The sequence below is a fragment of the Bombyx mandarina genome, chromosome 13 (assembly GCF_030267445.1).
Source record: "Bombyx mandarina strain Sakado chromosome 13, ASM3026744v2".
Classification (NCBI taxonomy): Eukaryota; Metazoa; Arthropoda; class Insecta; order Lepidoptera; family Bombycidae; genus Bombyx; species Bombyx mandarina.
This window is the reverse complement of record NC_143220.1, coordinates 6,073,366-6,098,761: the sequence shown is the minus strand read 5'-3', so window position 1 is coordinate 6,098,761 and position 25,396 is coordinate 6,073,366. Positions and strand designations below refer to the sequence as shown.

Here is a 25,396-nt window from a genome sequence, read left to right as displayed (position 1 = left end):
TAAGGGAAACATCCGATAGTAATAATTGCAGTACCTACCTACATCAATCATAAAGCAATGTTAACACAAAATATATATCGTTTGGTACGAAGTGCTTTGTTATTGTCCATTATTTAAACGCTTGGAAATTAGGTTATAGCTCATTTTTAAAATTACCTAACACATTAATATATAGTAAGATAAATTTTAAACGTTCAAACTAATTTGTATAGATAAAATAATATAGAATCAAAATTGGAAGTTCGTTCAAAAACCGATTGACATTCTGTTGACAACTTGTCAAGGTACAAATGGGCTACAAAATCACTAGACTGACATTTCTCCAGGCAACTCAAAGAACAGAATTCATTTTCAGCTTTTCGTGCTAAATAATTTAATTTACGATTTATTTTGTTTAATAACACATTTTCATGTTCGTTTATGCTTTTAATTACAACATTAGGTTAACATTCGAGCCGTGCCAGTGTATTCAGTGTATACGCCCTTGAAAATCGTGTGTAAAAAATCTAAAGTCAGCATAGCAACAGTACTTAGATCCGTATAATTATTATATTATGGGATACCGCCGGGATTGTACATCACGGGTGCCTTTATGAGGTGAGTAGTGTGTGTTGTGGTCGATATAGGCGAGTCTAGTACAAGGAAAAAGCGTAAAATGAATAAAGAAATGTACCTTTGTGTTACATTGCCATATATACATATAAGTGCAAGGCTATATGTCACTTTAAGCCAGTCGAGAACACAATAATAAATTAGCGAATTGTAATCCTGTTGCCTATTTTTTCTATTTAAATTTCGATGTACAAAGCCGCAAACATTTTCCATTATTTTTTTTTTCTTTATGCAATACCACTTGATATCTCAACAGAAACCAAAACATGTGGTAATTCAATAACTTTACTTAAGTTTCCAACAACTTGGTTTTGTTTTCATCAAAAATACCCAAATAGGTTATAAATCTCCTAATTCAACAAAACAAGCCATTTCTCTGATTCATCTAAAGTTCTATCACCCATATCCCAATATCATATATCTCATATATCCCCATATATCCCAATAGGAAGGTAGGGAAAAAGCTTAGAGAGTAAGTTTAAAACTATATTTTGCCAAGCTTTTAACTCTCTAATGAACACACATCACATACTTTTAGCAAAGTGAAAAAAGGTGTTACTGAATACTAAGTTGCTGAAACTGCAAACCCTCACTCTAGAGACTGCTAATTATGAATTCATACTTTATGTCTAATGGTAACAACTTAGATGGGCTGTTAGCATGTACCTACAGCAATATCAATGAAAAAATAGTATGTGCACCATGGGAAAAAATTAGGACAACTCATCCCGCGTGTTTGGCAACTTTACACGCGGGAGGAAGTGTCCTACTTTTCTCCCTTGGTGCACAATGTACTATTACTTAAAAAAAGTCTTCAAGGAATCTGTAACAGTCATAAAGAATTAAGATGTATAATAAAAGAAAAAGAGTACAACATCCAAAAAGTTTAAAAAGTATCTGATATTCTAAGTAGATACTATAAAACAAATACACACAATAAAAACATTTAGTTAATATAAACATACAAAGATACTTAAATAAATAAATACACGGTGTTTATATTAATATGGGCCTTTAGTACTTTGAAAGAATTTAAATCATACTCTTTTCTGGCAGTATAAGTTAAAACATTCAGAATTTATCAGTTTATTTCAAATGTTGAAATAACTTGGAATAATCTCTTTCAAAATACTCTTTCAAAACAATTACATTAAAATATAAATTATATTATGAAATTAAGAAAAAATAATTAAGTATTAAACAATGGAAACTCATTATTTCCAGATGGTTGATGAAAATGTACGGGCATTCAGAAGTGAACAAGAAAAAACACTGAATTAATATTTAAGGTATTGTAAGTTGCAAAAGTGGTGCTTTCTATTAGTGTAAGATGATAACTCGAAGATGGTTCCACCCCTCGCTGAATGGGGTGGACGCGGAAAAATTGCTCATGGAGTGCGGTCACGATGGGTATTTCCTGGCCAGGCCAAGTTCAAGTAATAAAGGAGATTTCACTCTCTCCGTCCGAAGAGGAAATGAGGTCACTCATATAAAAATTCAGAACAACGGCGAATTTCTCGATCTTTATGGAGGTGAAAAATTTGCTACCCTGTCAGAACTCGTCCAGTACTATATGGACAATCAATGCCAGCTAAGAGAAAAAAATGGAAATATAATTAGGTTAAAAACGCCTCTCAACTGTGCAGATCCAACGACCGAACGATGGTACCACGGGCAGCTCACTGCCAAGGAAGCAGAGAGAATGATGATGGAAAACGGAAAAAACGGGTCGTTTCTCGTTCGCGAATCCCAAAGGCAACCTGGCGACTTCGTGTTGTCCGTTCGCACGAGAGATCGAGTTACACATGTGATAATTAGGCGAAAAGACAACAAATATGACGTAGGTGGGGGGCAACAGTTTGACGATCTCGTAAGTCTAATAGAATACTATCGTAGTTTTCCCATGGTCGAGACTACTGGTGAGGTACTAAGATTAATCCAACCCTTCAACGCTACACGTATACAGGTAAGACATTTTCACACGCGCGTAAAACAACTTCAAAAGGAAAACGAGGGACCCATCGAGAGCATGGCCTACAAACAAGGTTTCTGGGAGGAATTCGAAACGTTACAGATGATGGAGAACTTGCAGTTGTTCGACAGAATGGAGGGTTCAAAACCGGAGAATATTAGGAAAAACAGATACAAAAATATTATACCATTCGATCATACGCGTGTTATTTTAAAGGACATCCCCCCTGACGGTCCTCCGGGCTCAGATTATATCAATGCCAACTACATTCGATGTGACAGTATGGATTCCATTTCCGATTCCCAAGAATTCACAGGGAACGGCAGCACTGAAAACGGCAAAGACGGTACGCCCTCGAAAGCTAAAGATAAATCATCGCCTGTTCATACAAGCGTTATCGTAACTGAAGAGCCGGTCAAATCAAGTAAGAAGGTGCACGGCAACGGAACACACAAGCTGCCGGCGTTCGAACCGAGCGTTCTTCGTCCCAACCCGAATTATTTCAATACGACAATACCGAAATCAGCGACCGAAACCGAAAACGGTGTGCCCACTGTACACGTGTACAACAAAACGTACATAGCGACTCAAGGCTGTCTTTCGACAACAATATACCCGTTCTGGTCGATGATATGGCAAGAGGACGTCCGCATCATCATAATGACGACAAAGGAGATCGAGCGCGGGAAGGTCAAATGCGAAAGGTACTGGCCGGACCTAAACAAAACGGAGGTCGTCAAGAAGTACACGATACTTAACGAATTCGAATCCTCCACGCCGGATTATACGCTTCGACGGTTCCTTGTCACGAAAAAAGATGAGACTACAGTGAAGCGGACCATATATCATTTCCATTTCACGGCCTGGCCGGATCATCGTGTGCCCTCAGAGCCCGGTCGCGTGCTCAACATTCTGCTGGACGTGAACTACAGGCTACAGCAGATAATGACGGGGACCGATCCTCCGGCGCAGGCGGTCGTATGTGTTCATTGCTCGGCGGGTATAGGTCGGACGGGAACCTTCATAGTCATCGATATGATCTTGGACCAAATAAGAAAGGAAGGGTTCGACTGCGAGATCGACATACATCGCACTGTGCAGATGGTGCGCGACCAAAGGTCCGGTATGGTGCAGAACGAAGCTCAATATAAGTTTATCTACATGGCCGTGTTGGAGTTTATCGAAACGGAGAAGCAAAGGGTAGGTCTCGGGCCGGAGGCGGCACAGGACTCGCCGCGAGCCAGGTCTATGCCCGTACCATTTTTATGAATCGCCTTGAAAGTTCAAATTAAAATATCAAAAGCTTTATAAACGTCGGAATATCGTAGATGAATGTAAATAATAATATTTTAAATGCATCTATCTTGTAACTTGGTTAAAATTTCTCATCCAAATGTTCTATTATGTGTGATATAAAAATGATTTTGTCTAATTAAGTACCAATTTTCCATTTCTATTATGTCGATTACTTAATAGTATTGGGAAAAACGATAACACATAACCGTATAATTTCATGTTTTTACGCTGTTTTACAAGGAGCACACAGAAGACACACGTACCTAAGATGAAATGGATAAACTTCCAATAAAAATTTGTAAATTATTCCGTAAGATCGATATTGGTTTTCGTAACGTCAATTTACGAATAAAATTAAACTTTTACCTTTATGAGCAATTCAAAAAATTTCGCCGAAAAAACATTACCTTTAAATTTTATTTATTAAAAAGAAACATATTTGGTGCTGGTATTTTACTTGGTGTAGCGTTTGGCAGTGATGGTATCGATTTTTTTGGGTTAATGGGATCTTGGATGTTTGATGAATTTTGCTGCTTCACGAAGACGCTAGTCGACGCTGGAGAGCTCAGACGAGAAGTAAAAGGCTTGCTAAGATTCGCCCGACTACTTCGCTAGTGAATCTACCCTCAAGGCACCCTCAGGCAAGAAACTCAGCGGCCTGATCCTATTTACACCGCACTTTTGAAACTCGCCGAAAATCGGCTCATAATATAGCTGCACTAGCGTTGGAACTAGTCGCATTCAATACCACTGTAAGTGGATCCTCCAGGATGTGTCTAAGGCGTCGAAAGTGATTAGCTGCTGGTGCGCCGGGTCAAGGCTGTAGCTTGCGGCGACCACGATAAGGGGGTTATCGTGTTGCATCGTTGTCACCAAGAAAATTTCCGATATCTAACTACGCATGAATTTAAGATCTAGATCGTCGTCAAAACAACTCACGTACCATAATGCTCCCACGGCTAACCTAAGTAAGGGAAATTCTTATGTTCGGAGGGAGTTTACGGGGTGTAAGCCGTGTGAGCGAACACTGCGTAATGCCGCGTGTGCAAGTTTTTTTTTAATCGCCGTATAGGCAGAGGAGCATACGGCCCACCTGTTGAGTGGTTACCGTCGCTCGTTACCGTCGCTCATGGACGTCAGCAACGCCAGGGGCAGAGCCAAGCCGCTGCCTACCGTTTAATACTCTCCACAAGCCTCGCTTGAAGAAGCGCACGTCATAACGCTCGGGAAACACCGTAGAGGGGAGCTCATTTCAAAAAAAAAACTCTAGAAGTGCACTGTTCTCTAGAGAGTCGCCGTATTACGAAGGGCCAGCTTCGCGGACAAGCGGAGGCTTGGAGATCATAGGGGTCCAGCTGAGAGAGAGTGCAGCGCGATTTCGGTCAGACTGCGTGAATGATATCGCCGTATTTGTACCAAATTTAACCGAATAACCCTCCAAATATCGCCATTTTAGGACAAATACACGTCTACGCTACGCCAAATGAACTTCCAGCATCAAATTTACATTTAAAACGTTAAACGCTATTTGATAAAAATCGAATATGAAATGTTCATTGACTGTCTTTTAAGATCTATGTCTTTTAAACTGTAAGACGAGGGGATAATCGTTGTTAGGCGAAGGTGGAAAATATTTTTTTCTCAAAAATCGACTTTGGCGACCTGAAAATGTATCAAATCGTTGCTTTAATTTAAAACTACACGGAAGTCAGGAGATTGACTTTTATGTGATCTCGAATTTGATTTTCACTAGACAGAATGTTTATATAATTATTTTTTGTTATAATAATTTTTTTTTCGACAAATCTGTATGTGCTTGCTGTGAAATTTTATTAAGAACAGTGTGTAATGTCATGTTTGCAACAAACGTTTGAATCTGACAATGTCGTGAGAGAGGTACATTGATTCTAAGGTATCTAAAGTTATCAGAATTGAATTGAGCTTAGGGTAAGTCCAGGGTAATCCCACAATTCAATTTGCCAATCGAAACTTTCACAGCCCTAATCCTTCCAATGCTTTGGTTAGCTTTGGTCCGTTAGCGACTTCCGTCTACGTTTACAAAATCTGTTCAAAAAACACACAGCTGACTTATAACGTCTGTACTTCTAAATGACTATGATCTAATCACACAACATAACAAACAACTTAAATTAACCACGCGCGAACTAAACCGTCCCAACCTAAGAAAACAACAAGTAACTTATGCTTAGTCAAGCAAATTAATGTTGTTTTCCGTTCATCTTAAACTCCCTTTCCGCCTACAGGAATAATTATCTTCGTATCGCCTTAAATCTCACACCTTTCAAATCAACAATGACTTTTCGTTAAACTCGGTCAAGAATCTAATGGACTATGCTATAGAGATTGCACATTTCTGTATTTGAAGTGGACAGTTGTACCTACACCGTTATTTTGTTTATTTATCCCACAGCTCTTTTTAATATAATTAAAACTGCTGTTACGTTTGTCTCATTCTCATTGTTAATATTTTCGACGTTTTGAACACAGTAAAGTATGTTATATTTTAATATTTTTTTTATTGCCGTATAGGCAGACGAGCATACGGCCCACCTGATGGTGAGTGGTTACCGTCCCTCATGGACGTGTCATAACGCTCGGGAAACACCGTGGAGAGGAGCTCATTCCATAGCCGGATGGTACGTGGCAAAAAAGATCTCTGGAAACGCACTGTGGATGAACGTAGTGGCTCCAGGTAGTATGGATGATCTCTACTCCGGTGGCGGGAAATTAAAACTGGTATTAAAACTGATGATTCTCTTAAAGTAGCCGTAACGAAATGCAAATGTTGCATATCGATTCTAGGAAGTCTAAAATACTTGTCCGCTCCTTATCTGGGACTTGAGTGCAGATTGTGAGTTCATAGTACGGCTATCTACTCGTTAAGTGTAATACCTACTAGATGCTTCTCTAAGTTGCATTTTATTATTTTAATTGGTTAGATAAATACATAAAACGGCGCATTTGTAGTTTAATTGTCGAACTTTTTGGACATTTAAAAAAATACCGGAGGATTCTTATCGAAAATAATGTTCCAGATACTTGCCAATGTCAGCATGTCAATAAATACATAACATTCATATGCAGTTTGAGCATTATCATCGACTCGCACAGCGTCGCTGCTAGACATAGGTGTGCTTATTGCGAGTTTTTTAACATTCTCTATAGCGTAAAAGTTAGCTCATATTTGTATGGAATGGGATCGTTTGCGTACGTTTGCCGCTAGGGGCGCTGTTCCAACTGCATACAAAATTGGGTTAACTTTTACGCGATCGAGAACGTTAAGAAACTCGCACTAAGCACAAGGGTCCTTTCACGATTTGTGTGACCGAGGCAACCAGCTTAATCCAGGCAATAAATAAATAAACATGATTTTACTTTCCTTTGTAGTTCAGCTGATATTTTAGTGTAAGTATCCCGTCCTGTTTGTAAGCATAAGAAATAAAAGAAATTTGATTTTTTTTTATTTCAAATGGAATATCATTGTACAATAACTTAGAGTTTTCTCAGAACACATTTCTCCTGGCTGATTGTTTTAATACGATGCTATTAGCATACTTCTATTGGAACTACTGCATGCATCGTATCAGTAAACTTATTTTCTTGAAATTGTGGGATCTATTATGGAATTACCCTATTACAACTAACTAAAAATTAATGTTCCCTCTCAATAATTACCCAGGCAAATGGCCTTGATTGTAAAAATTGAAAATGTGATTAGGTGTTTTTACTACTATCAAATTTAAGAACACTGATACATTCTTTGTTCGGTTGGTTGAAATAATGTCTCTTAAAAGTGGATGGAATAAGCATAAAATAAGGATAAAGTTATTATTATGTTGTTTATTTTTTATTATTCTTGTCAAATAGTGAATTGGAGGTGCTTTTTATCAGTGCGCTCGCGGTCAATTAAAAAGGCACGGGCTTATGGTGCGATATACTTTTTTAATAATGATTTTTATTTGTCTGTATGCGTAGTTTATACGAATAAAAGTATATGTATATTATTTTGATAAATAATGTCCAAGCAAATGTATTTTTTTGGCAAATCAAACATTTTTTTAAATAAATATTAGTCATGGGGCGTCACTCATAAACGCGGTGTTACGGCCTACGGGAAAACAATCATTTACATAATTAGGCGTTAAATTGACATTCACTGTCAAATATAAGTTACACGTACCTACCGTTTTCTAACGATTGTTGTTTAATAAAACTTCGTCATTTTGTTTAAAATAAACTTCATTAGAGCTTAACATTAAAATTATGCAATTAAACCAGCCTAAAAGGCTACAAAATATCTTGACTTAGTCATCCTTAGGAATAATAACCAGGATAATGTAGATGTAGGTACGCTTCGCGACTGGCTAGTTACATAAAGCATGAAGGTCGTTCGAGAAATAATTTTTCATTCGCGAAGCAGCTGCTATTGAGTTGTCAGGTCTCATTCGGAGGTGCTCGGGTAGTTATTAGCAAATACCACCCCTCCTGGCTGAGCCTTTGCTCGCCCATCTGTTCTGGCGAAACTGGAAATGACTCCGGGCCACCAGTAATCCTACAATCCTAAAAAAAAATATTTTGTCTTAGTACGCCCGCGGTCTCTGTAACAGAATCTGAAGAAAAGTATTTCTGATATAATTTGCCACTGTGAGCCCTGAGAATGTTATTGCGCGCACCCCTGGCAGCGAGGAGCAGCAACCTCTATACACAAAAAGAACATATCTAGCAGAAACTTGAACCGCGCTAATAATAATTCCGGTAGTGAAAGGTTATTTGATTTAAGCGAAATTTTGGCAACTTTATAGAAAGGTCATTTAAAGTTCAAAATTTGAAAAAAAAACAATAATTACAAAATGTAATAAACATAATTGAAGTACAATTAAAAACATCGCACTGTGGATGTTAGTACCAAATAAAATATTATTTATATAGCTTTTCGCCCCTCAATAAAAAATTGTTCTTTACGATTGAAAACCATCACAACCACGTAACAACTCTGCAACAGTACATTATGTTGAAAAAGAAAGATTCGACTTTCATTCGATTCTAAACGTAACAACGGTGTGGGATGATTTAAAACTTTAATTTATTAACCAAATAATATTAATCGAGATTAGCTAGACTCCACCAGAATTCTCTACTAAAGATTGTAAAACAAAATATGTATGCAGAATGTGTCTCCAGTATCTTATATCGTATTATTATATTTTTAAATAAGCATTTGTTTGTAGGGCTAAAACATTTTTTTTTATAGTACAAGATAAATCATCCATTCGATTAGGAATACATTCTGTCAACCACTGCACAGTAGTTGGCGTGAAAATTGAGGTCGTATAGATTCCGAGGCGTTAAACGTATGGGTCGGAGTGCTTAGTTGAACAAACTTGTCTTAGATAGTTTTAATTTCGGCAAATTGGGCTATTATATTCGAGTCTCGACGATATCAAAGAAGCTTCACAACAACAATGCTAAAATGTTCAATAAAATTGATTTCATAGGCTAATAATATCTCTACTAATGATCGTAACGAAGCAAAACCGGTCTTAAAGACAATCGTCCCGTTAATATCCTTCACAAGAAAATAAAGTATAGTACATAAAATGAAAAAAAATTTAATGTATTAAATATAATAAATTTATCAAATATCGATTTAGTCGTCAGTGACCATTAAAACTGTAAAGTTTGGAAACATATGAAATGAAATTAAAATAATGGATGATCTAGATAAAACCGTAAAAGTAGTTTTAACTCTTTGCACTCGAGAAGTGAGATTCGTTTTTGATTCAAATAGTCATAGTGAAAACCGAAGAAAATATTATATCAACTGAATCTAAAGTTTGAGATCTCGAACAATGAAATATACAAAATCGAACGCATAATATGATTTTTCGTCTATGACAGTAATAATGTGTTTTAAAAGTTCAAATTAGAGATTTAAAAAAAAAAACATGCAATTGCTTGGACATGCTACAGATATTTTATATTGTTGGCATTTTATTAAAAAAAAAAAAAAACTATTATTCCAATTTTTAAAAGCGGATCTAATATATCGCACTGAATTAAAATAAATGAAGAGAAAAAATGTTATGTGCTAGAGATATATGTTGTGTTATATTAATATAATAAATGAATAAAATGTGATATTGTATATTAAACTTGTTTATTTTTTATCATAAAACACTCTTTAGATATTACCTAAAATATTCTTCTTCCTAGTCGTACAGTCTTAACAGAGTGGTCGCGGTCATGCATCAGTCGAATCTTGCTATACTGATGCTCTCGCGATGCGACGCCATGTGGCACTGTCTCGCAGAGTGAGAGCAAACAATTATGTTGGAGTGAGGCACAGATTTTATGAGATCTTTTGCCCTCGACTTTCCCTTACTACCAACCGCTCAATGGAGTCCTTATTACGAGCGATGTGCCCAATGAACTTGAGGATTCGTATGTGGACTGTTGACGATAATCTCTCCTTGATATTGAGCTCTTTCAGGATCGAAACGTTGGTACGGTGCGCGGTCCACGGAGTTCTGAGGAGACGTTTTAAATGACGAATTGAAATATACCTACTATATCTTAGGAGATGCAAATATTTTTAGTAGTTGTATACCTATATTATCACCTTTTTGTCTACATGCTCAAACGAGCTTGCAAATTGTGTTAAGCGGTCTAGAGCTGCAGATAAAAAGAAGCAGTATAGCGGTGCATCAGTAATTACGCAAATGTCATCATTATCCTGTCCTTCTCCCAGTCACCTGGCGTCGGCGCAACATGTTTTCTCCTTCCATACTCTTCTATCATATACCATTTCTTCGCTCACTCCCCTCTTACCCATATCGTCTTTCACACAATCTATCCATTTCTTCTTAGGTCTACCTCTTCCTCTATATCCTTCCACATTCATAGTTAACACTCTCTTACCAACCTCATTTTCATTTCGTCTCATCACATGTCCATACCATCCCAAACGCGCACTCCTCAGCTTCTCTGTCACAGGTGCCACTTTCAGACTTCCTCTAACATATTCATTCCGTATTCTATCCATTCTCGTTACTCCACACATCCATCGCAACATTCGCATCTCTGCTGCATGCAATCGCCTTTCATCCGCCACTTTTGTAAGTAATTACGCAAATGTATATTAATTTTTTGTAATTACGCAATATAGATAATATCTCTTTAAGGTAAATAATAATATATAATAAATGTAATTTACCATTTGCGTATTATATTTATTATATGTATTATTCCTTTATGGTGTTTGTTGTCGAACTCAGCTGCCTACTTTTATTTTCTTTTTTTCAGTAAGAATTAGCGTTAGACTTCCACATTTTAACTACACCATATTTGTTTCATTCGAAATTTTTTACTATTAACTTATTATAGCAACTATTTTAGTGTTCTAGATGTACAAACGACCCCACAGCCCACTTGACAGGCTGTAACCAAACCTCATAAAGATCAAAATATGAGATCGAAGTTTCAATTGTACTAACCTAGCGACCCGCCCTCGCTTCGCGTCGGAAACTGTAATTTATTATTGATTTCTCCACTATTTAATGGATGTTATTTTACATATAAACCTTCCTCTTCAATCACTATCTATTAAAAAAACCGCATCAAAATCCGTTGCGTAGTTTTAAAGATTTAAGCATACATAGGGATATAGGGACAGAGAAAGCGACTTTGTTTTACACTATGTAGTGATGTATGATCTTTAGCAGTTTGTTGGTCCATCGCGTAGGAGGCCTGCCCACGCTGCTTTAATCAAACTTTGCTCAATTTCAATTTTCAAATGCAGTTACAGTTAAAGAATTTAGATTCCGGCCTTAAATACATATAACATTGAAACCAGAGAAATATTTATAAACGCTGCATTTTGTATGTGTTAACGTGTGTCCTAAAATAATGTATGGATCATTAATATTTATTAAGTCGCAAAATTTAAACCGCACAATGATAGCACGTACCTATGCCTTACCGCTGGCACAAAACATTGCACAAAATATACGAGAATAGATTTCCTTATACGTGAATGCCGGTCTCATCAAAAATTATAAGAATATTTTCGATCGTTTTTCAGATTGTAATATATTTTAAAGATATATGTCGAGAACAGCGTTTAAATAAAATAAAGTAAATTAAAGTAAATATTTAAGGTACTACTAGTTACCCACTGAATTTCTCGCCGGATCTTCTCAGTGGGGCAGATTCCGATACGGTAGTTGATACAGCGAAGCACTGCTCTTGCTATTTTTTTTTTATTGCTTAGGTGGGTGGACGAGCTCACAGTCCACCTGGTGTTAAGTGGTTACTGGAGTCCATAGACATCTACAACGTAAATGCGCCACCCACTTTGAGACATAAGTTCTAAGGTCTCAACAGGTGGCTGCCCCACCTTTCAAACCGAAAAGCATTACTGCTTCACGGCAGAAATAAGCAGGGTGGTGGTACCTACCCGCGCGGACTCTCAAGAGGTCCTACCACCCGTAAAGGCTGGTCTTAGCAATTCTCTCAGGTTGAGCCCGTGAGCTCATCTACCAGTCCGCGTGAAGTTGGAATAGCCCCTTAGGCTACCAACGATTAGGCAGGGGGAAAAAAAGAAGCACTACTGGCAGTTCCACTGGCTATAGGACCCGTGAGCCCGCACGAATAGGCACAATCACCCTGCCAAATTATACAGAGAAACAGAAATACGTCCCAGTTTTAAGGGTGGGCAGCCGATGTACTACAAAACTGCATCACAACTCATGTCTAAGGTGGGTGGCGCTATCTTGTTGATATCTATGGGCCCCGTAACCGTCTAAGCAATAAATAAAGACGAAACAATCTTCCCTTTGATGTACTTAATTTCATTACGTCACCCTTTAGATTAACCACACTAAATGGCAGTCGTCGGCAACCGGGGCTCTTAATCGGCGGATTATCAAAGGCTAGGCGGCGCCGCCAACTTGTACCCCCGGATTGTCAGCTGGGTCAGAATGAGGCGCCTAGATACCACGAGATAAGCGACCGAGAACTTACAGTAGTTATGGTAGCTCAGTAGATATTTATATTGGGAGATTGAATAGTTCTCTTGGGTATTAAAAAGGCTATGTATGTACATAGACAATTATTTGTCTTATATAATAAATATACCGTACTTAATTATTAGATTTACTGTGTGCCGTGCATACAAACAATAGGTAATGCGGTAAAAAGGTGCGACGGTCTGTTTATATTCTCTAAGTTAGGAATGCCCGTTATATTTTTTAAAAACTTCAACATAATTCAATATAAAAGGCTTTCAGAATAAGAAGTCTTTAATAAATCATTACACAAATCGCTACATATATTCTTAATATTAAAATTACTACTAGCCGAGGCTTGATGTTGTTCATCTGGCTATATATTTTTTATTTTTTTTTATTGCCTGGATGGGTGGACGAGCTCACAGCCCACCTGGTGTTAAGTGGTTACTGGAGCCCATAGACATCTACAACATAAATGCGCCACCCACCTTGAGATATAAGTTCTAAGATCTCGGTATAGTTACAACGGCTGCCCCACCCTTCAAACCGAAACGTATTACTGCTTCACGGCGGAAATAGGCAGGGCGGTGGTACCCACCCGCGCGGACTCGTAAGAGGTCCTACCACCAGTAATTACGCAAATTATAATTTTGCGGGTTTCATTTTTTATTACACGATGTTATTCCTTCAACGTGGAAGTCAATCGCGAACATTTGTTGAGTACGTAATTCATTAGAAAAATTGGTACCCGCCTGGGATTCGAACACCGTTGCATCGCTCAACACGAATGCATGAACGTTTTATCCCTTAGACCACGACGATTTCAAAGTACGAAGGTACCAAGTTATTATTTGAGGAGGACCCTTAGAAGTGGGAGGAAGGGCGGTGTTAAAAGACATTCTCACGTAATATTGTACATCTCCAAAAGTGCGTCTACCATTTAATTGTAATTGACTTTTCAGAATACCTGGCATTAGGTAAAACAAGTATGAAAACTTTTTTTTTTCACCTATTTATTTTACTTATTTTTAATTTACTCAAGAAAGAACTTTGTCTGTCATAAAGCCAAAATCGGCCTTACGTAACTAACGAATGGTCCTTAGAGCATAGCAAAATAACCTTACTGATTCTTAAAACAATTAGAATCTAATAGGCTAAATATTATTACTACTTAAAATGATAAAAATATTTTTCTGATATCCACACATCTTCGAGTTTCAGAATTTTATTTTGATTATTTGATCTAAAGCTGATTTTACAATCATCAATTCAATCGATTTCCAGCTTAAGTTTAAGTTTTTATTACTATTGTACACAAACATATTTTCGTTTTAATCATCAACATTAACTTGAATTTCTTCAATACCATCACTCTCGGTGACCAAGGCTCGTTCCAATATTACTCTCCCTTCCTTGTATCTGAAAGAAAAAACACAAAGGTAGGAAGAAGTTACTTTTATTTTTTACCAAAAACTTTGGGCTGTCCACTATCAGTATCAAAACTGAATGCATACATGTACCTATGTATGTGTGTAATATGAAGTGTTTTCCTTAAATTAACGAAGTTGTTCAATATATGATTTAAAAAAACTTTACTGGTCTTGTGAGTCCGCACGGGTGGCTACCATCACCCAGATTGTTTCTGCCTTGAAGCAGTATTGCGTTTCGGTTTACAGGGTGGAGCAGCCGGTGTACTGTAAAAACGGAGACCTTAAAACTCATATTTCAAGGTGGGTGGTGGCATTTACGTTGTAGATGCCTATGGACTCTGGTAAACACTTAACTTCAGGTGGGCCGTGAGCTTGTGAGCTTGTATTGTATATGTTTCTCTGTTCATATGATTATAGTTTGCTGGAAGACAATTCATCTTGGAGTTGAGGTTTTCTATGCAGCATTTAAATTGTTATTTTCGTTACAAAATTTCTATATACAAATAAAAATAAAGTAATATTTTTTTTAGTTTGTTCAAAATGTGGAGATAACAGATTGAAGACATAACAATATCTACAAGCTCTAATTCAGTTGGACCATTCAAAACAATCAATATTTTATATTATGTGTTACCTTTGATTTTCTTCAGTAGCAAATTCATATACCCAACCCAGCTTCGTACCACAGTTCTTACAAGAAACATCACGCACCATGTGACGTCCTGTTAGCATCACACGATCCTGAACTTCCGAATAGATTAGATTCACAACCTTGTGGAATAAGAATGCACGACCTAATTGAAAAATTGAAAATAAACAATTAAGCCTATCCAAGGACAGGATTATTTTCCCATTTTTATTGAACAATTGTATTTAATGATTAATATGTTTGCCAACATACCATTTACAGTTTCAATAATAAAAGGACCAGCACTAAATCGCTTCATTTTTTTCTGCTTAAATGGGTGAGTTTGCAAAAGAAGATAAAACTATTTGCATAAAGATTATAGTGAAATGAAAATTTTTAAAGTGACAACAACAAATTTAATATCCGACATAAATTAAATAAATATAAAAGTAGTATGTGAATGTTGGTTTAATGTTTCGAAATTTGTAATACCTGTAGCTCCAGTAAATCGTGTACTTATTAATTCGGAACGATTCGTAAGATTGACATCGCATGATGCACATGAAAATAATCGCGTTCCTCCAATGTGATCAAGAAATATTTTACCCATTTTTTAAAGTTTAATCTAGTCAGTACAGATAAATTTATTTGGAAATTAAATTGTCCTTTGTCTTCATAACAAAAACAAGCAATCATCTGTTTTTTGACATTTTAGACATTTTTAGACGTTTGACATTACCAGCTGTTCTAATGAGATTTGATGCTTTTTTTATTCATTTTAAAGTTTGCCTGACGAATTAAGTTACGATATCAATTAAAGAAATATTTCTTCATATTGTATTTTAAATTCAAACATACTCTTAACGGATAACTTAAATCCTTTTTTTTATATGTTAATTTTTTTTTCACTCATTGAGCAGAAAGTACTCCATCAACCTAATATTTTAGTTACTAAGCAACAGTATCATTTCACTCACACAAGAATCATGATTTTTTACAAAAGTAAACACATTCACGTCTATTATTTTATTTTTACAAAATCAACTTAGTTAGTAGTAAAGTTGTTAACTAGTTGTAATGGACGGGGTTAAAGAAGAAGTAATTCACCAAACGGCACTAAAATTAGCGGAAGAAATAAAAAACTTATCAATATACAAATCTTTTTATAACGATGTACAGGCAAGTTCTTACATAAAAATATTTGAGTAAAATTTTACACTATTATAGGAATCCGAACGGACGCAAATTAATATATCTAAATTATTATGTTTCATACCTGACAGAAACATAAACCTTACAGTCTTGAAACTATTACAATTTTACAGCAAACCACCCAAATACCTCGTAAAATAAACAAAATATTACTGCTATTTATTTTAGTTTATTTATTGTAAGTAATTACTAGAGTCGATGTAGACATAAAACATGAATATCGTCGTCGAACATACACAAGGTTGCAGTCTTATTGTTATTGGAATCACTTTCCCAATCCTAACATTATTTCTTTGAAGCAAATTAGATAACGGGGTCGTGTCAACTCGTTAACGCTCACCATACAATGCACAAAAAGAATTTTATTAGAATTTTAAGGAACTTTAGGTCAGGAACTAAATATAGGTAGGTACTTTAGTACTCTTATCTACTGTTATGTAGGGATGATTGAAAAGTAGTAGCGATTCCATGTGCAAATAGTATAGCTTTCTTAAAGATTGGAATTCTTCAATCTACACTTGGGCCGACGAGCTCGTACAGTCAGAGATTAGGTCGAAGTCTGAATTGAATTACATAACGTGCGAACTCATATGGACCTCATTATCGAAGGCTAGCCGAATTTACAAAACTGTGCGGATTAAATTTTACACTATGCTATACTCTTCGTGAAAATCGACCCTAAGGCCTTGTATACTTCACAGAAAAGTACGCATTTGGAGGTCACAAAGCTGGTGTGCGGCTGTTAGGTGGTATATGGAAGTTGAACCCATTAAAAAAGGTTTCTGCCGCTCGTATTTCGAATGTCCGAACGCCGCCAAAATTGAAAAAGGAATCGGAGACAGGGTGGCGTAGTTCTACACATTGCTAACGCGCGTACCGCAGATTTGGAAGCCAGAAAAGCGTTCTAACTATATTTAAGCTTGTAACTCATATCTCACGGCAAAGACCTTCTTGTTGTGTTGCATTAGGAGGCGACTATTTAATGCCATGTAGGCCATAAGGTCGTTCGCCCATTTAAGATAATTTAAAAACATACTGTGCAGTACGGAAAGTAAGCTTTTTCCTAAATTCAGTACGAGTAGTTTTTGTTTAAGATGCAGCACAGTACCGATTCTAACAACGATTAGTAGGAATACTGCGATTTTGGAAATTATGTTAAAAATTTCTACTAATAATTAACTTTCAGAAGCTAGTAGCATCGCCAAATGTGAAAAAAGAAGACTTTAAACAAACGCTGCAGCAGGCTATGAAAGAAAAGGGATTAGACACGAAATTAAGGAACACTGTTTTCCATTGGGTTCGAACGCAAAGTAAACAGAATGTGAGTGCTCCTGTTTTATATCAGAGAAACAGGAATTTCTAAAAAAATACTTTTTATTATATATTTAAAACCCAAGTAAGCTTAAAGCTTTCCGATGTCAGACAGAGAGGAACTATTCCTCTTACCTATACCTATACCTATACCTGCGTAACAAAGGTATTAAAGATCTAAACGTATGCCGATTAGGTAGGCATTCGAGGTATTCAAGCTAGGAGTAAAAATATGACAGGCGCTAAAACCAGATTCAGCCTTCCCAATTACCTGTGAGCTACGTATGGCCTTTGTTTATGAAAGTAATATTATGTATATATTTCTTTTTAATTACTTTTAAATCAGCAGAAACAGCCAGAGCTTCAATGATAAAATTATGTTCCTATTTCTTATGCCTAATCGCTGGTATCCTAAGGGAGTGGAGCCTTACGGTTGGGGTGCCTAGAGTACCGAGAGTGTATCGGGAGGATTCGATAGGGCATGCTTAGGGCGATAGCAGCTTTGTATTGCTCCGTCACCTGGGTCACAGTACTGTGTTCGTTCAGCGGTAATTGAAGCACATAATATACTGAAGTATATCTATCGATTTGATATTACAGAAATTAGATCCTTTAACTTCACTATCAAAAGCGAGCGCACAATGGGAGAAGAGAATACACAAATCGTTAAATTCCATGTGTTCAGACCTCGAAACGTCATTAGCGAAAATACGGCCACAAAGCGAACAAGATGAATTAACTGATAAATGGAATGAGTTGAGCACATATAATTTAGGTAAGAACAAAAACTGTGTGTTTGTTTTACCTAAATCCTTGCCTATGAGGTTTTCGGGAAGAAATTGTGACATAAAACACTTTATTGGTGATAAAAGAACTGTCTCGTTAAACAAACTGTTATTTTTAAAGTTTCATGAAATACCTTAATCCAAGATTTCATTATAAAAGTCACTTTATCGCCAATAAATAGCTTTTAATTTACAGATTTAACAAAGTACCGGCCAGTTTACGCTCCGAAAGATTTTTTAGAAGTTTTGTTAACACTATCCGGATATGTTCCATTCACGAGAGAGTACGTATCTTGTTATCTTAATATTCTATTTCTAATATTATGATTTATGGTAAATACTCCCAAAAATAAATTTTGCCAATACATTATTAAGTGACTCTCTGATTTTTTTTAAAACTATGTTCGTACAAAGATATTTTTTAATAATACTAAAGAACTAAAACTCCAATGTTTTTGATTATTTTCTTTAATAAATTTAATTTCCAGAGACGAGCCAAAGTGGGAATTCGCGCATCTACCCCTTCAGGTGAAGACTTTAGATCAAATCGTAAGCATTTAATATGTTTATTTTATCTATTTATAAATTAGCAAAGACAAAATATTTAAATACCGCTTTTTTGTATTTTATAGCTATTGATAATATTTAAAGATTCAAAGACAAGATGAATAAGAAAATGAAAGAAATAAGATAATGTCTAAGAGAGCACAGATCCACCGTCCACCCGTTTTTTAATACATCACGCCAAAATGTGTTAGCGATTCCTAGACAATAGCTGTCATTGCCAGTATTTGATAAAGAAATACTCCCAAAAATGAGGACTAAGTTACTAAGGACTAAGTTGAAAAAAATTACATAGACATCGCTCCTCCTGACTAACTCTCCTTTTAAAACAGCGGAATGAGCCACGTAAACGTATCAGACACGTATAACAGCGTTTACGAAAATTTTTCAGTTTTAAGTCTCCGGTAAATGCATAATGGAGGATAATTTTTTCAGTAGGTATAATTGTTGACCTATACATAAAGTTATTTACCAGAACCTGAAAACATTGAACACCTACGATATACCTACCTATTCGTACAATGAATTCCACCATTTAATTATTTTTTTTTTGATTCAGGATATTTTCTTTCCAGAGAAAATTATACTTGGAGTGGTCAAGCGGTGAGCCGCTGTTAGGCGCTAACCCACACATGGCGAGCGCAGTGCCAGGGTTCGTCACTCTAGAGGCCGAGCGTGTCAGCTTGGGTGAAAGAGTGGCGGCTCTGGGCTACGCACCCGTGGTACAGGAATATTTGAAGAAGGGCAGCCCACAGTGTCTAAGGGCCAAATTGTGGGCTCAAGTGCTAGGCTCGGAGATCAAGGGACAGGTTTGTTTGGAGCATAGGTTCCTTGACTATTTTCGTAATGTTTGTTATCTCTCTAGATTGTCAGAGGAACTGACTTTGTCTTAGAAGGCTATTAAACTACATGTTGATTAAAAAAATGCCATTATAAATCACTACTATTTTATAATACTGCTATTTTACACATGATTAGGGCGATCAGGTCGGTTACTCGAATTAAAAGGGAGATTTTGCCTTAACCGGCTGCAGGGTGTACTTATTGTTAGCCTGCACAGATAGATACGTACATGTCTCTCGCCTATTTCAGTTACGAAGCCGACACACATTCCAGACTATGGCAAATGGCAAGTGGCATAATATAGACTTCCTCCTCTTGTCTCAACAATGGTGGTAATATTCCAGTCAGGATATCTGTAACCAGTTAACATTGGGTGGATCGTGACTTTCTTGATCCAAAAACCATGCTTAATTTATTTTCAGCAAATAACATATTTCAATCAACTAAAGAAAAGTGTTCTGGAAGTTGATCTGATGATAGACAAGTTAATATTCAAAGACGTGCAGCTAACTGCCTCGAATGATGATCAATATTTTGTGTTCGAAGATGTATTATACCAGGTACGCTGTTACTAAATAAACATCGACTTTTGTCTAAACAAAAGTCGCTAGCGTCTTAAGATTTGAAAAGTCACAGCCGTCTCGAAAAGTCATAGACAATTCGGTGAGTTCCGCTGTCCATCGCTGCCCATTTTCAAACTTTTAATATTACTCACCTACTGCTGGTGACCTCAACGGGCTATGCTTCTCAATCGTTTGCACTCTTGGCAGAGTGGTCATGGTCATTTCGGGTGGTGGTGCGCTACACAATACGTCACCATTCCTATGTTATGTTGTGTTATGCTAGCTATGCTATGGAGAGTTATGCTAGTTATGCTATGCGGGGTTATGCTAGCTATGCTATGCAGAGTTATGGTAGCTATGGTATGCGGTCTCACACACCCCGCGCACCCATTAGGCGCAGGGACTTCGTAGGAGGTTCGGCCCCTGGCATGAAAAAAAAGGGAATGCTATATGCGGGTTATCCTAGCGCTTCACCGAATGTGTAGGAGAGCTTATTTGCTTATACTGCTCTTCAAATTATAACGAAATATTAATTCACAAGAGGATCAAAGGATCTTAATAACCATTAAATAATGAATGTTTACATCTCAGTGACTTAGCAGCGACCACGTTACTTATTAGCTGTGTAAAACTACTAAAAAAAGATGCACCGGAAAAAGTAATAAGCCCTAAGCTAGTTGCCGATTCTCTTCCCCGGTGAGGCTTGATTCCGAATCGGTAAAACTATGACGATTTAAAAATTCCTGTGAAGGCTTATTTGAATAAAAATCATTTTAATCTTGATTGGTTAATTTCAAATAACATAATGAATAATGTAGATTTTAAGTCATTGCCCCATCTTGCACGAATTAGTCCTTCAACTGCCCTCGCTCCTAACTGTCCCGTGCATGTTTCGTCTAGTCTCCACTATTCCTCGTGCGTGCCTTTTCTTCTTTTACCTTCTGGTCTTTTCCACACAATTACAATCTCATTTCCACCATTTGTCTTTTCTACTATACGATGTGGCCACTTCTATTTTGTTAGAATTAATTCTAATGGCACGTGGTATTATTTCATTGTGAACTTGTTTGCCAATCCTAGCTAAAATTTAATGGTAAAAAAAAAAATTAGCAGTATGGCGAAACCTTTAATAATCTGGCAACGCTAAAATTATGTTTCAGGTAATGTTATGTTTCTCCCGAGACTGCGACGTGATGCAACAACTCAAGGGCAGCATCGGTAGTCCTCTCACGGTCACTATAAAGGGCAAACAGACATCCACCGACAGCCTCACAGTCTTCCCTCCTAGCGGGGTCATACCTTTTCATGGATTTACTATGTATGGTAAGATAAAATATGTTTAATGCTTATCAGACAAAAGTTACTGCTGCTTTACTTACTGGTGGTAAGACCTCTTGTGAGTTCGCACGGGTAGGTACCACCGCTCTGCCTATTTCTGCCGTGAAGCAGTAATACGTTTCGGTTTGAAGGGTGGAGCAGCCGTTCTAACTATACTGAGACTTTAGAACTCATGTCTCGAGGGGGGTGGCGCATTTACGTTGTAGATATCTATGGGCTCCAGTAACCGCTTAAAACCAGGTGGGCTGTGAGCTCGTCCACACATGGAAGCCATAAAAAAAAGCTGTCCCGTGACTTAGAGCTATTTGAAATCCATTATTGAGAAAATAATATATTTTTTTACGAATCATTTTATTCAAATTATTAAAACTTTCAACATTATTCGATTCACAGCAACTCCCTTTTGTTATTTGTACGACGATCCCGTACAACTTTACTACACGTTTCGAGCGTTCTACATAAGGTACTGGCATCGACTACATTACATATCGACACATCCACAGGTAACTAAGGATTTTTGTTTTTCCAATACTTACTACTTAAAAGTCCTAGTGGCTGTCCCTTTGGCAGCCCTTTTTAAACATTTTAGCCAAAGGTTTTTTTAAGCACAGAAATCAATAATGTGGCAACATTGCTAGCTTTTTAAAGTTACTGTCGTTTGATAGTTTATGCAAGCAATGTTTAAGTAACCTTTTCCATCCTTATTTAACTAGTGTTTAAAAAAGATACAATAGGTTTTTTTATTGCTTAGGTGGGTAGACGAGCTCACGGCCACCTGGTATTAAGTGGTTACCGGAGTCCATAGACATCTATAACGTCAATGCCGCTACTACCTTGAGATATAAGTTCTAAGGTCTCATACTCTAAATATATAACTATACTTAGTTACAACGGCTGCCCCACCTTTCAAACCGAAACGCATTTCTGCGTCACGGCAGAAATAGGCAGGGTGGTGTAACCTACTCGCGCGGACTTACAAGAGGTCCTACCACGTGCCTGTATTTTGACACTGCGAAGCACTGCTCTTGCAAGGGCTAGTGTTAGCAACGTCCTTAGGCTAGAGCCCCGTGAGCTTACCTACTCGTCCGGTTACGCTGCTTGGCACTCAAAGGCAAATTTTTTAGGTTACCTCCTTAGGTAGGAAAAAATAAAATAAAACAAAATAAAAAAGAAATTTTCTACTGTCTCATGTTGATATGTGATGCGGACTTCTAGAAGATGGTGATCCGTTACGAGATAAGTATTCTGACTTTCCTTTGTTTTCAATACATGATGTTTTTTTACAGGGTATAGTATCGTTATGCCTTTTGTACGAGAGGCTTTTAGAAGCGAACGAACCTTTGTTATGGATACATTTCAGAAATATAAACATTAACCCGTAAGTGTTGTCCGTATTCTAAAATAATTCTTTTGATTCCTTATTAAGTTTAATATAAGGTTAACTAGGTTATGCTTTTAAGTTTTATATATAATTTATATACGAACAAAGTTAAGCCATACGTCGAATGTAGATTGAACTCTTTTGAAGCGCTTAACCAATCACTGACCAGTTTCACTTGAAATTTCGCGGGTAAAATGTAAAATTTGTGTGAAACGCGTTGAACTAGTCTCTCAAAGAAAACTAGAGTTATAGCCCAAATTTTCCATTCGTGCCTGTCCGCCAAGTTTTTCTCTCTTTTTCTTATGGAAAAATTCATTTTAAGATTGTTCATTTTCGCGTAACCTTTAGTAATAATTGTTGAGAATTGAGATGTTAAGTTGTGGTCATGTCTCTTTGTATTCACAAATTACATCACACAGTAAAATAAAACCTATTTTATGTACGTATAAGAAGATCCTTTTCATTTTGAAGAACCTGACTGTCGTGGCACCTTCTTGACAGGACATACGACCTGCAACGACTAGACACAGACTAAGACAGAGACTTTACAGGTGATTCGAAAAGAAACTATGGAGGGTAGAGGTAAGGAGAACCGTCTCATATGGGAGAAGCTTGAAAAAGTATCCCACTTTCAGCACTAAATAACAGTTCAAAAATCCTCCAGAATGGCACTAGCATAGGTACAGGGTATGATATGAATTGAGCAGTTATTAACTGATTGAAGTAAGTTAGAAAATTTAATATATTTAATGACTAGAGTAGTTAATGACTGTGTAATATACAAGACCTCACATGTTCAAATAGCCCCTAATAATTTCGTCAATATAACCTAAAATTATTGCTGTGGTAAAACGTGGAGACATTGATTGCATTTTCTTATCAGCTTTAAATAAAATACTTTTTGTGATTTTGTAGTGCTTACAGTTGTTTCGTCCTTTTTTATTTCTCTATCTTAATCTAATAACTTTCAGTACCTTTTTTTTAATTTACCCGGTAGCTACTGTAGCGCCACCCTTATTTAGGAGATTTTAACGGACATTTTTCATACCAAAGACGGTTCTCCTTACTTCTATCCTACATAAAAGAAACAAAAGAAAAGAAATGGAACGAGGACGGACGTGACTGGCAGTGGGATTTCCTTTCAATACCTTCTTAGAAAACATACACAAAATAGACGACAAACGAACGAACCGACCGTTAATGGATCTTTTAAATTTTAATTACAGAATCAGAGTTGTATTCAAGTGGTTAATGCGGGCATTCAGTGGGCACCTACCGCCGGATCAACTGTTACTATTATGGGATGCGATACTAGGTTACGATTGCCTAGAAATTCTGCCGTTGCTGGCGCTGGCGATATTGAGTTTCAGGAAAGAGAATATCTTCCAAGTGAATACGTTGCAGAATGTCGACGCTGTTTTAGCCGATCTATCGACTATATCGGTCATACCGCTTCTGCAATTGGCTTTAATGAGAGCTTAGAAGTCCTGGCGGATTTTTGCGGGATTGAAGTTGACTTTTGCTCAGTTTTTTTAGAGATTATATAAATCAAATTATCTTTTTGTAATGTAACATGAATGACACCCTAATGACAACCTAAATACGATAAACAGTTTAGTTATATCCGATCGATGAACAAATATAACTCGATCAGTGTGCTTAGTGCGAGTTTATTAAAGTTCTCGATAGCGTAAAAGTTAGCTCATATTTGTATCGAATGGGATCGTTTGCGTACGTTTGCCGCTAGGGGCGCTGTTCCAACTGCATACAAAATTGGGTTAACTTTTACGCGATCGAGAACGTTAAGAAACTCGCACTAAGCACAAGCACACTACAAACTTTACTGGAATAGTATATCCACGATGTACTTGTATCAAAACATAATGACCATTAGTAATTGAATAGACAAAAAGAAAAGGAATAAAAAGAAAGAATTTTTAATCTACGACACTAGAAGGTCATCACTAGGTAAACAAAGATTTTAAAGAGACTTCAACAAATCCAAAATGAAAAGGGGTCAAGAAATTTTTGTTATATAAATATTTATGAACATTGTTTTTGTATAGTGTTTTCTAGACATTTTTTTTTGTAGAAGTTTGTAAATTAATAAAAGAAGTACAAAGCTGTTACATTTTGTTTTAATTGCGCATTTACATTAAGTATTGATTGGATAATAACGTAAATACCAATACCCATCTTGAGATATGAGTTCTAAGATCTCAGTATAGGTACGGCTGCCCCACTCTTCAAACCGAAACGCATTACTGCTTCACGGCAGAAATAGAGCGGTGGTACCCACCCGCGCGGACTCAATAGACGAGTCACCGCCAATAATTACTCAAATTATAATTATTTCTTCTTTGGTTTTTATTACACGATGTTATTCGTTCATCGTGGAACTTCGTGAACATATACTTAGTACGTATTTCATT

The 25,396-nt window shown here is 36.8% G+C and overlaps 3 protein-coding genes across 4 annotated transcripts; 2 read left to right on the top strand and 1 right to left on the bottom strand.

Moving 5' to 3' along the window:
• The first annotated feature begins 259 nt into the window (after positions 1-259).
• csw (protein tyrosine phosphatase non-receptor type corkscrew) lies at positions 260-4,267 on the top strand. Of its 2 annotated transcripts, XM_089732309.1 has the most exons (3): positions 293-597; positions 1,837-1,901; positions 2,259-4,267. In XM_089732309.1, exon 3 carries the CDS (start codon positions 2,315-2,317, stop codon positions 3,851-3,853), a length of 1,539 nt encoding a protein of 512 aa, XP_089588435.1. In that variant the 5' UTR covers positions 293-597; positions 1,837-1,901; positions 2,259-2,314; the 3' UTR covers positions 3,854-4,267. The 2 variants fall into 2 exon arrangements, with proteins under 2 accessions (XP_028025905.1, XP_089588435.1); XM_028170104.2 differs by having other exon boundaries at positions 260-597; positions 1,837-4,267.
• Positions 4,268-13,182: 8,915 nt separating this feature from the next.
• Positions 13,183-15,726, bottom strand: Yippee (yippee zinc finger protein). Its single transcript, XM_028170074.2, has 3 exons — positions 15,460-15,726; positions 14,974-15,133; positions 13,183-14,328 (listed from the first exon to the last, which is right to left on the bottom strand). The coding sequence occupies exons 1-3, from the start codon at positions 15,575-15,577 to the stop codon at positions 14,241-14,243; spliced, it is 366 nt and encodes a 121-aa protein (XP_028025875.1). The 5' UTR covers positions 15,578-15,726; the 3' UTR covers positions 13,183-14,240.
• A 223-nt stretch (positions 15,727-15,949) lies between these two features.
• Positions 15,950-25,093, top strand: LOC114239754 (TBC1 domain family member 19). Its single transcript, XM_028170120.2, has 11 exons — positions 15,950-16,146; positions 17,366-17,500; positions 18,091-18,265; positions 18,472-18,559; positions 18,764-18,824; positions 19,415-19,648; positions 20,105-20,242; positions 21,406-21,568; positions 21,977-22,086; positions 22,870-22,961; positions 24,191-25,093. Exons 1-11 carry the CDS (start codon positions 16,045-16,047, stop codon positions 24,444-24,446), a joined length of 1,554 nt encoding a protein of 517 aa, XP_028025921.2. The 5' UTR covers positions 15,950-16,044; the 3' UTR covers positions 24,447-25,093.
• Positions 25,094-25,396: the final 303 nt, after the last annotated feature.

What these genes read in the sequence shown, in the direction of transcription:
- LOC114239754 (XM_028170120.2), top strand. Translation starts at nt 16,045, where the DNA reads ATGGACGGGGTTAAAGAAGAAGTAATTCACCAAACGGCACTAAAATTA. An exon ending in TGAAGACTTTAGATCAAATC is followed by an intron (nt 18,825 to 19,414) that starts GTAAGCATTTAA and finishes TTTTCTTTCCAG; the next exon opens with AGAAAATTATACTTGGAGTG. An exon ending in ACATATCGACACATCCACAG is followed by an intron (nt 22,087 to 22,869) that starts GTAACTAAGGAT and finishes GTTTTTTTACAG; the next exon opens with GGTATAGTATCGTTATGCCT.
- Yippee (XM_028170074.2), bottom strand. Translation starts at nt 15,577, where the DNA reads ATGGGTAAAATATTTCTTGATCACATTGGAGGAACGCGATTATTTTCA. An exon ending in ACGATTTACTGGAGCTACAG is followed by an intron (nt 15,134 to 15,459) that starts GTATTACAAATT and finishes TTTTTCAATTAG; the next exon opens with GTCGTGCATTCTTATTCCAC. An exon ending in GCTACTGAAGAAAATCAAAG is followed by an intron (nt 14,329 to 14,973) that starts GTAACACATAAT and finishes TTTTTCTTTCAG; the next exon opens with ATACAAGGAAGGGAGAGTAA.
- csw (XM_028170104.2), top strand. Translation starts at nt 1,943, where the DNA reads ATGATAACTCGAAGATGGTTCCACCCCTCGCTGAATGGGGTGGACGCG.